This window comes from Natrix helvetica, assembly GCF_964273705.1.
Source record: "Natrix helvetica genome assembly, chromosome: Z".
NCBI classification, from domain to species: Eukaryota; Metazoa; Chordata; class Lepidosauria; order Squamata; family Natricidae; genus Natrix; species Natrix helvetica.
The window spans coordinates 30,429,318-30,445,843 of record NC_138554.1 but is presented as its reverse complement, the minus strand read 5'-3'; the positions used below and the strand labels follow the sequence as shown (position 1 = coordinate 30,445,843).

Sequence of the window (16,526 nt, the reverse complement as noted above, 5' to 3'; positions counted from 1 at the left end):
AGTCTAAGAGTTTAATTCCCTAATTGGGACGGATGGTTCTAGGACCCTGAGGGCGCTGCTCCTTTCAGTCGTTCTCACCTTACTTTCCATTGTGAGAATTTGCTCGCACCACCGGGAGCCGCTTTTCTGCACAGAAAGCCTCAATGGTGGGAATAAATGAATAAGCACCCGAGGGTGGAAGAGAAAAGAAAGGATTTTTTTTTTAAAAAAAAAGCCTCCCAACATTTGCAAAATACTTTCCCGTTGCAATGCATCACTGCAATCGATTTCTACATTTTGGGGATGATTAGGGGGAAGGACTTCCCGGGTCAGGGGGAAGTGGCTTCCGGGCAGCTTTGAGCCCCGGCACCTTTTTTTTTTAATTTGGAAATTATCCGCTGGCAGAAGCTCAAGGGAAATAGCCTGCGGCATCCATGGGCAAAGTTGCGTTACCAGGATTCCTTATTTGAAACCATGGTCGCGAATCTTACTGGGATTGGTGTTTAGTGCACGCTGCTGGGCAGAACTTAATTTCAGCCAGGGCTCGACAAAGGTATAGTTCTTCCCTCCGGAGCTGCTCCATCAGCTGTAACGCCGTAGGTGAAGGGTTTGGGTTAAAGGATCTGGTCGCTTCCAGTTTTAGATCAGATATCTCTTCCTGGTAAAGGCTTCTGTGCAACCTGCAAAGTGGCTGGGAAAGGGAAGGAGGAAGCAAATTAAGCAAGGGTCTAACTAGTCAGCTAGCATGGTAAATATGTGCTAGATTAAAAAGTCCACTGTTGGCTTGGAAGATAAGTTGGGAGGAGGACCTTGTCGGAATTGTTAACATTAAGAAAAAGGGGTGGGTGGGAATCTTGGGGCAGGAGTGATCAGAAATATTGTTCAGGAGTTCTGTACTATTCGGGTTTTATTTTTTTTAATCTTCCTCCTAATAATCAATGGGCGGAGCAGATAACACTCCTCCCAGATCGCAGCTTCAGTCCGGCTCTTAGACAAATAAAACTTTTTTTAGCGTTATTTTTCGGGGACTAAATTTAATTGAATCCAGCGAACCTTGCTCCTCGGTACTATACACAGGGTTTAGGATGGAGGTACAGATGTAAAATAAGTGGAATTAAAGGCTGGTGGTCCAGGGGAAGTGATAAAACATTTTTAAATGCCAGATTAATTTATTTTGTATTTTAGAAAGCACGGGCTGTTTCTAGTGCCTACATAGATGTAAGCCGTATTGTTTCAGTAGGGCTTATACTTAAGCAAGAGCATCTAGGGTTATGGTTTTATTACATCAGTGGAAGATATGTGTTTATTACCAGATTTATATACTGTTCCATCTCAAGACACTTTCTCACACACACACTCTCCACCCCAAGGATAGTCGTCGTATCTTTTGTATCTAATTGTTTTAAATCTGGATCAGGGCAGAGCAGCTTGGCCTCTGTAAGTTTTATTTATCTAATTTTGAGGGAAGTTGCTTAAGAAACAGAAAAAGGCAATGTCACATCTATACTGCTGCCAATAAAACTTTGATGGATATGTAAGGTCCCAGAAGTTTCTCTGAGCCAGAGTAACATATTTCCATATAATCAGTTCTGTCCAAAGGGACCCTTTATCTTAAATTGCTTTATCATTGCAATCTATCCTTGAGGCAAGTCATTTGACTCCACTTGTCTGAGTCATCTGGACAGTCTGATAATAATTATCTTTTGCACAGTAAGTATAGCCCACCACATTTTAGCCTCCTTTGTTAAATCAACCACTGTGGTCAGTCTGATATTTGTATCCAGAAAATTGGATTGAGTTCATTATGGTTCAATTAACCATGGCCTGTACATGAATGCAATAATGTCTTTAATGTTATATTCAGATAACATCACTCTTAAAATCTTTTATTAGCAAATAAATTTCAGTAAAAGTAAAACTGAACAGACATTTCAAATATTCATGACAGCCTGAAGTCACGTAGTTATGTTTTTCCTATTTCCCTACTGAAAAGTGTTCCAATGGATAATTTCAACCCTTTTTCTCTTTCTAGGAACATTATATTCTGTTGGTGTTATTTATATTGTTCCTGAGCACATTCTTATTTCAGGATCAGTCTGACCAAACTGTAAGCTTATACGTTTTTTAAAAAAAATTGAGGTGCTAGATTCTGTGGCTGTAGAATGGTGCATCATATAAAAATGATGTGCATGCATTTATAAAGATGTTTATTGGGCAGACCTCTGGAAAAAGGAGGAGCCATGCAGTCTGGATAGCTGATGGTTTGCTTTTGTGAAGTTAATGCTCTGCTATGGATTGGGCTTTTGTTTGCAAGCACACCAATGGCATGCATACTAACAGTTTCCCACTTTGTGGGAAATCTAAAATGGGTTGAGAGACCACATGGGTGCAATGAAGCCTAGTCAGTTGCACAACTGTTAATCTGAGCATGCTCTGACATTGGGGGGGGGGGAGATTCCTGAATAACAGGTTCAAGAAAGTGAGGGCTGCAAAGGCAGGAGTCAACTAAGTCTTTGAGGAGGGGTCTTAAAAGTTTTTTAAAAAAACTGACATCAAGTAAAGCATTTGGAGTGGGCAAGCAAGCACATGCTGGACTGAATCTGCAATTTTTGGTTGGCAAAGCTGGATGAGTAGAAGACTCAAAACTAGTAAGATTTCATTTTTTGTCTCTCCCCCACCCCCATATCCATTCTGACATTGTCCTTATACTTGAAAAAATATTTTCTATTATATCTAGAGAAACTTTATAAAGTTTCAGATAGAATGTCTAAAATATTCTATTTGAAACTTTATTAGAAATCTTGTTCCATTAATAACTTGAGTATGCCTCAGTTAGCGAAACTGCTCTTTGAATTTGTTTGCAGAGAATTAGATATTGATAGGGTGGTCTAAAGTCCCTATTAAAGAATTTTGGATACTTCTAAGAGTTATTTAGGCTCTATTGTATTCCAGATTTCTAGGGATTTTGATACCTTCTTTCTCCAGACAGCAGGTAAGGAAGTTTTGAAAAGATGGATTAATTTTTGAGGCATAAACTTTTAAATCCTAAATTTACTTTTGACCAGCATTGCATATCTAGAAAAGGCACTTTATCTTTGTTACATTTCTACTGATGGCTATTTAAGATCTGTAAATTGAGATTTAATATAATTCTTGGTTTTAGCTTGCTGGTCAACCTGAACAGAAAAATTTCAATTCACTTGTCACATATTATAAAAGCAGTACATCTGGTTGATATTTTAAAAATGCCACCTCCAAAATCCTCTCTTTTTTTCTTTTTTAAACAATGATCTCAGGATAACAGATAAAGCTGGCACATTTTTATTGGAGGTTGCTAAAAAATACTAGTACTGTATTTTTGTTTACTGTAAACATGATTGATTCCATTATATATTATTTTAGAATGTATAATAGTTAATTCCACCATAATTTCACACCATTGCATTACCACATTAAAAAAAAATCTGGTGAGTCCTTATGTGCAGTTTTTCGTACATGTTAAAAAGTTTTGGTGTTTCTGGGCTCAATGCCCAGTGCATCATTCAGCCTGTAGAATTCAGAGCTGAATTAATGGCAAAGACAATACATAGTCTCTTTTCTTAGTTTTGAGTAATTTTGAGAATGAATTTGTGTTTCTGTCACCTTCTTTTATTTAGAAAAAAAAGCAGAAATACTGCAAAAGTTTATCTCTTTTTTTGGAGCAGACTTTAATCTTCTGTATTTTTTTTTCCCTTAAGCCTTTCCCTTTTCCCTTAAGCCTTTCTGAATTGTATTAAAAGTTTCCAGCAAGCCTAGATAACAAAATCTGGTTTAACACAACATCTGATAAGAAGTACAATATTTATTTTCATGCAGATGGAAGAATTTGGAAGTTTGTGTTCATAATATCTGGTGCTGAATATGTGAAATGCTTCTATATGTTTTGGATTTCAATTCTCATCATTTCCATCAGCCTAGGGCAATATAACTTAAAAATCACTGAATATAAGAACAACTCCATTGGATAAGACAAGGGCCCACCTTAGTCCAGCATTTTTTAAATTACAACTAGATTGCTCAATGATGCTCAGAAGCAAAATATTATCCTGTAGTTGGTGTTTTGAGTAATGTTGCCCTAGAGACAAACATTAAATATTCAACATATTGATCATCACAAATTAGAATAATCAATTTTAGAAAAGTCCAGGCCAAAACATCTGGAGGATACCAAATTTTCAGCCCACAGGCTGGTACAACAGTTTTTAACGTAAATTATGATCAATTATAAATGAGCTGGCCTCAAACCATGGATTATAAAACTATGGAAAGTAACATAAAACTAATAATAGTTTAAACCATTCCTTTCTGCTTCTTTATTTCCAGTCAAATTTAGACATTGCCCTTTTCTCATTGATTGGATTTCTTCTTTCTCTTCTATGCCATGCTTAGTTCTTGAGATACTATAACATAGAAAGTATTACATTTAATAAAATGGGAATAGTATGTTACAAGTATCACCAGAAAATTGCAAATTGAACCATTTTAGGGTGCTTGTCAAGAAAAGGTTTTGCAAAGTTTACAATCTGAAGAAAACTATGAAACTCATTATATATATTTCCAGAAGAATTATATTTATTAAATTTTTATCTTGCCTCTATTATCTTTTATAAATTACTCAAGATAGGGAACGTATCTAATACTTTTTCTTCCTCCTATTTTCCCAACAACAATCCTGTGAGATTAATTCAAGTGATAGAGTGTGACTGGCCCAAAGTCACACTTTCATGTGTGGCTTTCATGCCAAAGACAGGACTGGCCCAAAGTCACACTTTCATGTGTGGCTTTCATGCCAAAGACAGGACTGGCCCAAAGTCACACTCTCATGTGTGGCTTTCATGCCAAAGACAGGACTAGAATTCAGTCTCCTGTCTTCTAGGCCATTTGCTGAATTCAAGTAAATATACAAAGGATTGTAGTTTTAATAGCTGAACAATTACTTTAATCAAAATATGCTGCTTTCTCCAGTTTAGGTAATCTGAGAGGGAAGTCCTATAACAGTGTCATTTTAAGGTACTAATAATTAGTTTGAGTAATTTTTAATGCAGCTTGGTCAGCTTGTGAACAGCAAAAGACGTGAAATGTGTTAGTTATCTTTCAAATACTAGCTTTATGTACCCTTTTGTAGCCTGCCTCTGTAGTCGTATCTAGTTTTCTTTTAATGTTAATTATAGTTATACATCTTATTGGGCAGTCAAGTCTGATCTGTGCTGGTAGCATGTAATTGTATTATCTTTAAGTATTGGGGCCATCAATTAACATATTAAAATAGGTAGTTCTATTGTAACTGAGTTTTTTTTAAAAAAATTAAAAACTGTGTTCATATTTCTGTTTGTTGTGTCATTGTCTATCCTTCTAGTTTGAGATCCAAACCATTCAAGGAATTTCTCCACTTGATAGCCTCTCTAGTTGGCAGACCAGTTATTGGAAGCTTCAGCAGAAGCCTACATAAATTCCAAATCCAAATAAAGAATGAGGAGAAAAATAGCAGCAAAGCGGAATATGGTGGCCCAGTACTTCCAGTGTCAGACACCATTTGAACAACGAGTGCAACCAGTGGTGAAAATGGAAAAAGAACCAGACCCACCAGGCTCTGATCCATTAGGCATGTCAGAAGGCTCAGTAAAAACATATCGTATTGTACCAGTAGGAACAGGAGGAGGAGGAGGTCTCCGGCTAGTAACACCACAGCAAACCAGGAATGAACGACTAGAGGCACCCCAACGCTGGGAAATCCAAGGGCAGGAATTGCCGACACCAGAACTTACCCCAGTCCAATCACCTGCATGGAGGAATCTGCAAGTACCAGAACTCACCTTAACAGAAGACATTGAGAGCTACTTGACTACTTTTGAAGATGTGGCCGAAGCCTGCAAATGGCCACGGGAACAGTGGGTGACCCGGTTGGTGCCAGCCCTCAATGGAGCTGCCCTCCAGGCCTACAACAGCTTGGATCCCAGAGAAAGTGGGGATTATGGGAAAGTAAAAGCTGCAATTTTACGAGAAGATGCGGTCACTCTGGAGAGGCAGAGGCAGCATTTCAGGCATTTCCGTTACCAGGAGGCTGAAGGGCCCCGTGACGTCTGTTCTCGGCTGCGGGGGCTCTGCTATCGCTGGCTGGAGCCAGAGACTCGCACCAAGGAACAGATAGTAGAACTGTTGATCCTAGAGCAGTTTCTAACTATCTTGCCCGAGGAAATGCAGGAATGGGTTCAGGAATATCGTCCGAAGACCTGCATTCAGGCAGTAACCTTGGCAGAACATTTTCTTCTGAAGCAGCAAGACAATGAGAGATGGGATCAACAGGTGAGCACTTTCCAGCATCAAACCTGGGAGCTTTTGTCCGAACATGCAATGTTTAAATCACTTTTAAAAACACCAGCTTCTGCCTATACTCATGATAGAATCCAAGAATGTGGGGGGGGGGGGGACTGCCTTTAGGGAGCTGGTTGTTGCTGAAACATCCCTCCTTTTTTTTTAATTTAGTTTTTACAATGTTATTTAGTAGTGCCCAGTTCCCATTGAAGAGAAAATTTCTCTTTTGTGTATTTTTTTAAAAAAAGTACAAACTTTACAAGCAGCTCAAAGAGTGGGTCAGTTCTGATGTACATAATAGAAATGGTCACATTCTATAAAGGCCATTTGGCCACCTATTTCACAGGTAAGTGCTTATTTGATAACAACCCTGATGTCAAAATCATGTCCTGTGCCAAAAAGTTTAATGCTACATACATTTTAATAGTTTAAAAAATGTTTACTTTGTTTATATACAACTACTCTCTAAAGTTTAATGAAAGTGATTTCTGAAACCATCCATGAAAATTCACTGCACTGAGCTGAAATTGAGTTTTTACTGGTTTTTAAATTTTCTGTTTGTTCACAAAGAGAAAACAAGGCTTGAAAGTAAAGAAGCGACACAAGGAGCATTTATTCTCTTATCTCGTTTAACCACACAAATGTTGACACCCCTTTCCTTCACTAGAAAAAGTGTTTCCTACCTTTAGAGCAGAGTGTCAGGGTACCAAATATTATATTCTACATTCTGAGAGAACTTGAATGATTTAAATGAATATCAGCTGATACAAGCAACCTTATACACTATTAAAATTCATAGAAACAGTACCAGAAGGTTCTTGGAGAGATCCAGGTTTTGCTCATTTATGTCAAGCAAGTGTGAATTCTGAACTACTAGAAATAAAAGATTCCATGCATTTTACAAGGTGTGGCAATTGGTGACATCTAGCATCCAGCCCAGAATTGGCTTTGTTTGGATAGGATTTGGTGACTCCCAGGTTAAGTTAAAGACAGTATGTGTAAACTGTTTTTTTCCTGGATTGACACCTATACAGTCACACATATTTGAATCTATCTTAACCACTGTATTCCCTAATCACTAAAGATGATTGAAGATGTTTCTCATGTGTTGCCGTTTGCATTCTACCTTTCCCTGACAATATTGTATCCCTCTGGTTGGTGTATTCCTTTCCCTTCAATAGTGTCTAACTGCTGTTTTCAGGTGCTAGGGCCGTATATGCTTGAGGAGTCTGTGACTTTACCAGAAAGTGAGCAAGTAGTCTCAGATACCCGGCAGGTGCTGTGCAGAGAAAATAAGGAAGAGCTGAATGAGCATGCTTCCTCAGTAGGTAAGGATTTTTGAGACTCCAAATATCTTGGGTCAACTCTAATAACACAGTCATTTAGTTAGGGATTATGGGATTGAAAAACAAGAGCATCCGAAGGGACCAAAAGGGGCCAGAGAGTCACTCTGGAACTAAGAGGATCCAAGTTCAAATAACTCTTCAGCCATAAACTTCTGGTCTTCTACTCTTTCTTACCATACCTTATTTTGCAAAATTATTGTGGAATTACAATGGCTTCCAGGGGGGTGAAATCAGTCTGTAACTAAATAATTTAAGTGTTTGTCTTCTTGCAAAAGTGAAGATGATGAAACTCTTTCTAATGTATAGTTACATAAATAGTAATAATTTTTTTTCTCTTTTAATCCAGCAGGTGATGAAATACAGACTAAAAATGAGGAAGAGTATCTGTTACAGGAAAGTTCAAAAAGACAGAGAAATCGCCTTCTTCCCAATTTGCAAGCGGCTTCCTTTGCTCACCAGACACCCAACAGTCAGCTAGCTTTGAAAAAACAGCCCTTGCACAAGCAAGAAACGCTTTTCCCTTGCCCTGAATGTGGGAAGAACTTCTCACGTAAATCTACCCTGACCAGACACCGGAGAGTACATACAGGGGTCAAACCCCATCAGTGCACTGAATGTGGGAAAAGATTCTTGCACAAATTCAACCTGGTGAACCACATGAGGACCCATGTGCGAGAAGAATCAAGCCGTTGTTCATTGTGTGGGAAAAATGCAAAGCGGAATTCAGGGCAAGGGAGCCAAGAGCGAAAGGCTGGGTGTTGTGAATGCACAGGCAGTTCAGAACTACAGTACAATGTGGAGCAGACGGCACAAGACGCGGGCGAATCCTTTAACTGACTTGAATCCTAGGAAGAAAAACAGTATAGCTGACTTGAATGTGCAAAGAAGTTTTTAGGAAATAACTCTAAATCAGGGAAATGTTCTGTGCCCTAGAGCAGTGATGACGAGCCTTTTCAGCACCAAGTGACCAAACCGGAACACGCATGCGTGCGGGCTGGAGCACCAGAAATCCAAAGACCAGCTTGCCGGTGCACATGTGTGCGCTGGCCAACTGGTGTTCGGATTTCCGGCACATGCTTGCACGGCGGCCAGCTGATCTTTGTGCCAGAAACCCGAAGACCAGCTGGCCGGCGCATGCATGCCTGTTTTTTGGCCGTTTTCTGGGCTGTTTTCTGGCACCCGCAAAGACCAGCTTCCAGCAGAGGGGTCTGTGTGTCACTTCTGGCATGCATGCCATAGGTTCGCCATCATGGCCCTAAAGTCTTCTAGAAGCCAGAACCACTTTCTGATGACAAGGCATTTACCCTGAATATTGATCAAAGCAAAAATGCCTTCAATAGCTTAGTTCACCTATTGAATGTTTTGTTATTTGTTAATTTCTAAAATCATCTAGGGGAAGGGAAGGGGGAAGAGCAGCAAAGTTGTAACCTTCAGTGATAATAGAAATATTGTCTTCTTGATATCACAGTCAGAAGAAAGTTAGACAATCACCCAGCCAAAGCTAGTGGAAATCCAATCCTTCCCCTCACCAGAAATCAAAATGTGATTGACCATAGAAATGTGCAAAATGATTCAAGGTCAGTACATTTTGATATGTGAGTATACCGAAAACTGTCTGATCTTTAAATGAGTTTCAAGATTGGACCCCCCTCTTGTATTCTCAGAAGAGATGCTCTCACGTCAGAATGAAACATTTCAAAGATGGAATGGTTCAACCTCAAAATGTTTTGCACACTCAATTGAAGGGCATGTACTTAAATAAACTGCTGAGATATTTGAGGCTCTGCAACTGGATACAGAATTGCTTTCGTAAATATTAATTTTGCAAAAGTCCTAAACAATAAAAAAATAAATAAATCTCGCTTTCAGGTTGATCAGTCATGTTCTTAAAGTGCAAAAATGTCTTTATTTGCTCATGCATAAAAATCATATGGACGTAAGCTTATCCAGACCTATATTAGCTAATTAATAATATATGAGATTTTTACAAATTTGGGCAAATTTCTAGTGTAGACAAATGTGTAATGGAATGTCACCTTAAAGGCCTTCAATCCAGTGCCTCTTTTGTGGAGATCTTGAAAACTCTGTATTTGAAACTGTGATAAGAGGTGTGGACTGTTCTGTTGATCTGTCAATTTTGTGTGTGTTCCTTTTTTAAAAAAATAGTGCCTCAATAAGGGATGGTAACATTCACAATATTTGTGGTTCATTGGAACTTTTTTATTAGAACTTTCTTTCCTAGGATGTTTGTTTTCCTGAAAATAGAATTGTTTTCCAAAAATAATCACTAGAGTCAAGATAAATCCTGGAGAATGACCTGGTTTAGCAGACATCCTAGTCAGAAGGAATTTGATTTAACTTATCTGAATTACATCCCTTGGAGAAGTTGGCCTCATTTCCAAGGAAATTTGCAGTTTGTGTTTCTCAGACAATAGTTCTCAGTAGCACATGACAAACTTTTGAATGGTGACTTTAAAAACTGATTTGGCTAAGAATTGAGGAATCTTGTGTTTTGAAGATGGGACAAAAATCCAATTGAGTGCACTGTAAGTAGAGGTTTTCTAATTTCATCTTCTGGTTGTTTGTAAATTCCTGTCAAGCACATCGTAAGTATTTCAGGGTCGTCTAACACTACCAATTTTAATCCCTCTAACACTGTTGATATACCAAAACTGCATGTTTTGAATTTTGCAATGGTTATAGCTGCACATATAAATGTTAGTTTTTTTAAGAGAAAAAATGTTTTTGTAATTTTTTATTAAAGCTTTATTTTTTTCTAGTTTGCACATTAAAAGAAGTTTAATGTTGTAATCAGAATTTATAGTTCTTTATTTCTTATATAACTGAGAGTTGATAATTTTATTAATTTATAGTTTAGCTATAAATGCATAGTTCTGATTTTTAAAATGTGCTTTGGAGCAAGCAAGGTTATGAATATATTAGTCATATGAAATACTTTGGGGATTGAATAACTTGCAAGCTCCAACTGAACCACTGCAGTGGATCTGGGCATTTCATAGGACACTTCACCGGCGCCAAAATGACTTGCAAAAATATACACAATGAGCCATACAGATACCTAGGAATCAATCTAAATATAATATGATTTATCTCTTAGTAATACATAGCATATCAATGCACCAATTATTCATTTTAAAATCCCATTAAATAAAGTGAAATTTGTTTACTATATATCTTCACAGCTATAGTGTATCCAAAGCTTTTTGTGTGCAGATGTATGAGCTTGCCATGCTGATTAGAAATTAGAGAATGGTAATTCCAACACATCTGGTTAGAAAAGAAATGGATTTTGGCTAGATTTTTTTAAAATGGCTCTTTGCTGCTTTATACTTAGAATAGAAAAGACTCTGCATCCAATATGCTGCCAGAAATCAGCAGACCACATCCATGTCCCCTGGCAATCCAAATTCTATACTGAGAGCACTGTCCAAGTAACTATCATTGCCTCTTAAAAGCTAAGTAAACAATTGCAGCTATGTTACTCTATGAAGAAGAGACTGCAAATTCATACCACAATAAATGCTTGCTTTAACATTCACAGTACTTTCCATCAAGTAAAATAGCACAGAAATAAAAACATTCCACAAAATTCAAAAACCATATATTCTTTTGTAAAACTTTGGTGGTTTATAAAATGATCTTACTCAATTCTTTACCATGGAAACGGGTATCACATGTGATTCCTTAAATATGCAAAACATTCTACAATAGCAATGTGTTTTTTTCCCTTCCAATCAGTTCTGTCCATTTTTTAGAAACTACTAAACAAGTCCCTGTAGTTTTCTTGGCAAGGTTTTTCAGAAGTGGTTTATCACTAGCATAGAATTCATAATCTTCCAGTTTTTAACCTGATGCCTTAACCATAATACCAAACAGAGTATTGTTAGTTTGTGTGTATTTATAAATATAGAGAGTCTAGTAAATAAAACATGCAATATAACATCATCCAATCTAAAGAGATGATAGCCAGAATGGTATATTTGGGGTCTTGGATTGAGTCAAAGAAGACCCAGGTTTAAATTCCTACTAAGCTTTGCAAGAAGCTGTATACCATCATATCAGTCCATAGCAGTTCTCATAAATACTGCATATTACCATTGTTTGCTTCATTGTAATTTGTTAATTATCAAAATTAAATAAGATAAATTAGTTTACTGTATGAATCCAGCCATTACCTCCCAGCATGACCCAGCAGTTTATATATCCAATCCAGATTGCATACATCTGGATGATTAATAGATGTTAAAAAAAACCTTCTAACTTTTGCTGCATCTGGATTTTTGATCTGATAGTCCTAATTTACGTAAAATAGGAATCCATTAGGCAATAGAGAATGGCTAAGAAAGGAAAACAAACGTGGAAGCTTCTTGCCATGTATTAGCATGCTCTCTTCTGTTTATCATTACCATTATTCCATCCAGTTAAATAACAGTAATATTATTCTCCACAGGAAGATTTAATTTGACTGCAAGATACTATCAAAGGTCACCAGACAAATATGATGTAATAACAAATTAATTTTTGAACAGATAGGTCTACCACCATTTCCTCCCTGAAATTTGGAAGTTAAAATATTTTCCCTACCCTAGGCACTGTTTTAATTTTCCAAATAATCCTTGACAAGTTCTTCATGAATGATAATACCACAATCTTCTTTTGTCCTTAAAAGCTCTATTGGCTTGTTAAGGACTTTCCAAAGAAGATACTTGCTAAAAAGATAAGCCTAAAGTAACATCACCAAACACTTCGTTAACATGTTATATATTCTTCCCATTTTTAAAAAAGAGAATTGATTTAAAATTCTAAACTATCTGAACATGCCCTACAGGCTGATATTGCTTAAGATGGGGGAGAGGGGGGATTCCATGAGAGATTTGAATGAGACCTAGTTTGGATCTATGATGGAGCTATTCACAGCTCAAAAGTGGGGGGGGGGGTGCTTACTATCTTGAATGTGCTTCCCAGGCCTCGCCCTTTGAGTTATCCATTGTGGAACTATTCTTTCTATTCTTATCACATGTTTCTGGATGACATTCCCCTAGCCATCTCTGCATTTCCTCAGGCAAGACAGTCAAGAGCTGCTCTGTAGACATTCCAAGATACCTTCCTTGTAAAGGAGAATATTTGTAGCTCAGGGTTGACGTGAAGGATCCTTGGTGCACTTTGAGCTTGCTTGTTTTCTTGTAGTATTTCATTACTCAAAGTAGGTAACATCATCAGTGTTAGTAAAGAGTGCTGTATGCTGTCAGTATGTTCTGGTGGGTTGCCCTGCCAGTGTTGGTGGGGATGGTCTTAGAGATTCTTTGGTTGGGCTCTTTACTGTTGGCTCTTGGCAGTTTCTTGATTGGGATATTGTTTAATTCATTGTTGGTCTGATGTTAACCTTGGAAGGAAGATTAACCTAATATCTTCCTTAGTATGGTATTGACTTCAGTTAGAACAAATAAGTTCCTCAAAGACGCTATAGAACTCACAGATTTCTCAGATTATGTTAGTCATAGAATTCCCAGGTGTCAACAGTGTCCCCTCTCAAGTTGGCTTTATTTTTCATCCTTCATATCAGCTTTTGAACCTGTAAGCTCATCATGAGTCTACTTGGCATCTCTGCTAAACAATGGCACAGCCGAGTCACCCACTTCACTTATGGACAGGCCTGCAAACTCTTATCATTTAGTAAAAGATAGCTAGGAAGATACCAAAATTGGCCCCAAGTTCTCACAAATGTTTTCCAGTGAAGAATTTAGATGAAAAATATTCAGATGTTTCAAATATATCCTGAGGGGTAATGCTGATATTAAGATCACAGCACTGATTATGTGATTTGAATGGATAATAAGACATCTGCAACTGAAAACCAAGAGATCTCAACAATCTAACACATCGGTCCTCAGCTTTGTAGATTTTCTGCCAAGGATTTTCTGCTAAGATCCTGAAGACACTGATTTGCCTGATCATTTAAGTTAATTTATCTTTGATAAAGTCTAGGCACATGTTTAAACTATCAATATTGTACATGTATGATGGCTTCCAATTGAAGCAGAAGCAGAGGCTTGAAGTTCTCAAGTACAGCTTTACCTGAGACAACTGGTTTTGAAAACTTGGCTAGAAATAATTCTACAGACCAACAGCCATTAATGGATCTATGTCCCCAGTCTCCATTTCAGAAAGACTTGAGAATGGAAAGAAGTATGAATATTTAAAGGATTCTCCCACCCTTCAATAAAATTCAGAATTAATCAAGAAAGCAAATTCTGGAACTTTCATAAAAGCTTCAGAAATCACTTCAATACGTGCACATTATGGAAAAACCTTTTCAACAAGCATGTACCTTTGAAAATATAGGAATGTATGTAGCAACATATGCAAGTGCTCATGTGGAATTTATAATAACTTAATTTAGCAAAAATGTCACAACATTAAACTAGTACGTACTTGAGTTGTGAATTGCAGAACAGAGCAAGGGTAGTGAAAAACCAGTTCTTATTCAAAGACATTTGCATCTTCAGGACTAAGTTGTTTGCAGAATAATCCATCCTGCCACTTATTGTGAGTTTTTGTTCCTACAACAAGAAAGGTGAGGGATCATACTTGAAATTCCATTTCCTTTCAAAAACACATAGCATAGTGGGTCTATGAGAAATCAACTGAGTTCAAACAGGAGCTAGACAACCTAAATAATCTGAATACATATCAGAGTCAGTGGGGGATGGGGGTTGCATGTCTATTTTTCACAGATATTCCGTTTGACCCAAGATCAAGCCACTGCTGCTCCCATGAAATGACTTTGGAAATATTGTCACAGTATATTTGGTGGGGCCAACCAACGTGGTTCCAAACAATATAACCATCAACTTTGTTTAAGGCAACTCTCTCATCCGGCATGCCAGATAATTCCCTCATGGAAATCATCCCAAACTCTTGCGTCAAAAAACATACAACCTTTCTCTTCTTTCTAGCTCTCGGGGATCAGGCACCAGCCTCAAAGCCTCTCAAATTGACTTTTGATTTAAAGGACCAATTTCTCTCCACTAGTAGATAAATGGGTGCCACTTCTTTGGGGAAAAGCCTAGCTGCGTTCATGTGCGCGAAGAGCGGAAGCTGGCGTTGGACCTGGCCAGATGTGAGGTTTAGGTTTAGGTTTATTGGACTTATAGACCACCCTTCTCCCAAAGGACTCCAGGCAGCGTACAAGATAAAAACACAAATTACAAAAGTTAAAAGAAAGATTAAATAGAATATCCAAAAAACCCAATAGACATTTACAATGAGATTTAAAAATTTAATAAAAATTAACAATAAAAATTAATAATTTATTTTATTCAGGCCAGGCCGGCTTGCTGGAAAAGCCAACTTTTTAGGGCGCGCCGGAAGGACTGGAGGTCAGGAATTATGCGAAGCCCCGGAGCCAGCTCATTCCAAAGGGAAGGCGCGCCCACAGAGAAGGCTCTCCCCCTGGGGATCGCCAGCCAACACTGCCTGGCCGACGGCACCCTGAGGAGGCCAACTCTGTGGGATTGTACTGGACAATGGGAGGCTACCAGTGGCAGTAGGTGGTCTCGCAAGTACCCTGGGCCTAAGCCATGGAGCGCTTTAAAGATCATAATTAAAACCTTGAATTGCACCCGGAAAACCGGTAACCAGTGCAGGCTGCCTAAAAGGGGTGTAATATGGGAGCGTCTAGGTACTCCATGACAACCCGCGCGGCCACATTCTGGACTCCCAGATTGCAGGCCCTGAGGGGGCTAAAATTTCTCCCCCTATCATCAAAGATGGTACAAGATGCACAAATCAGGATGACGGGAACCACAGCCACTCAGTCTTGGAGGGATTGAGCTTGAGCCTGTTTGTCCCTATCCAGATCTGTACAGCCTCCAGGCATCGGAACATCACGTCAAGGGCATCGTTTGGGTGGTTTGGGGTAGAGATGAAAAGTTGGGTATCATCAGCGTATCGATGATACCGTATTCCAAAACCACGGATGATCTCGCCCAGCGGTTTCATGTATATGTTGAAAAGGAGGGGTGAGAGAACCGATCCCTGGAGCACCCCACAAGTGAGGGTAGGATACCATGGTCAATGGTATCAAAAGCCGCTCAGAGGTCTAATAGGACCAGGACTGAGGAAAAACCACTGTCCCGGGCCCGCCAGAGATCATCAACCAATGAGACCAACGCCGTACCCGGGCCTGAAACCCAACTGAAACGGATCCAGATAGATAGCTTCGTCCAGGTACTGGGGAAGCTGACGTGCTACCACGCTCTCAATGCTCTATGAAGTGAAGGTTGGAAACCAGTCGATAGTTGCCTAAAGAGGCTGGGTCCAGGGAAGGCTTCTTAAGGAGGGGCCTCACCACCGCCTCCTTCAAGGTGGTGGGAAAGAACCCCCCTCTCAATGAACCGTTGGTAATCACCTGGAGCCAGGCTTGTGTCATCTTGTGTCAAGCCGAAACTAACCAAGAGGGACATGGATCCAGCACACAAGTGGCAGCACTGAGTCTCCTCATAATCCTGTCCATGCAACACGATGCAAGGAGAGACCAAGCAGAGGAGCTTGGAAGAGACAACAGCTCAGTATCACGCCAGCTGCTGTAAGCTAGTTCGCCCCTGAGATGTACCAAGATAGGCATACAAGAGCCTAACATTTTAGACTGTCAGGATTGCATTGTGTCTAGGTTTGGAGATTTCCCTGACATTATATGCCATTCGCTAAATAAACAAATCACCACCACCGTACAGCAGGATCGAAAGGGACGAGAAAGGGCAAAGCTTTGTGAGCTTCCAATACTGAGAGCGCCAGCCACTTCTATCAGGCTTTCCAACCCTAGTTCCT

General features: G+C 39.0%; 1 protein-coding gene across 5 annotated transcripts; it reads left to right on the top strand.

The window, feature by feature from the left end:
- The first annotated feature begins 298 nt into the window (after nt 1-298).
- On the top strand, nt 299-10,487 carry LOC309381461 (uncharacterized protein). 5 transcript variants are annotated; one of them, XM_081932482.1, is made up of 6 exons: nt 299-532; nt 2,012-2,086; nt 4,984-5,028; nt 5,375-6,321; nt 7,532-7,658; nt 8,026-10,487. In XM_081932482.1, exons 4-6 carry the CDS (start codon nt 5,488-5,490, stop codon nt 8,511-8,513), a joined length of 1,449 nt encoding a protein of 482 aa, XP_081788608.1. In that variant the 5' UTR covers nt 299-532; nt 2,012-2,086; nt 4,984-5,028; nt 5,375-5,487; the 3' UTR covers nt 8,514-10,487. The 5 variants fall into 5 exon arrangements, with proteins under 5 accessions (XP_081788608.1, XP_081788604.1, XP_081788606.1 ...); XM_081932478.1 differs by having other exon boundaries at nt 300-532; nt 8,023-10,487; XM_081932480.1 differs by lacking the exon at nt 2,012-2,086 and having other exon boundaries at nt 300-532; nt 8,023-10,487.
- Nucleotides 10,488-16,526: the final 6,039 nt, after the last annotated feature.

Bases quoted from the DNA above. Each gene is read 5' to 3' on its own strand.
- LOC309381461 (XM_081932480.1), top strand. From the start codon at position 5,488: ATGAGGAGAAAAATAGCAGCAAAGCGGAATATGGTGGCCCAGTACTTC. The intron at 6,322-7,531 runs GTGAGCACTTTC...TGCTGTTTTCAG, and splicing joins ATGAGAGATGGGATCAACAG to GTGCTAGGGCCGTATATGCT. The intron at 7,659-8,022 runs GTAAGGATTTTT...CTTTTAATCCAG, and splicing joins TGAGCATGCTTCCTCAGTAG to CAGGTGATGAAATACAGACT.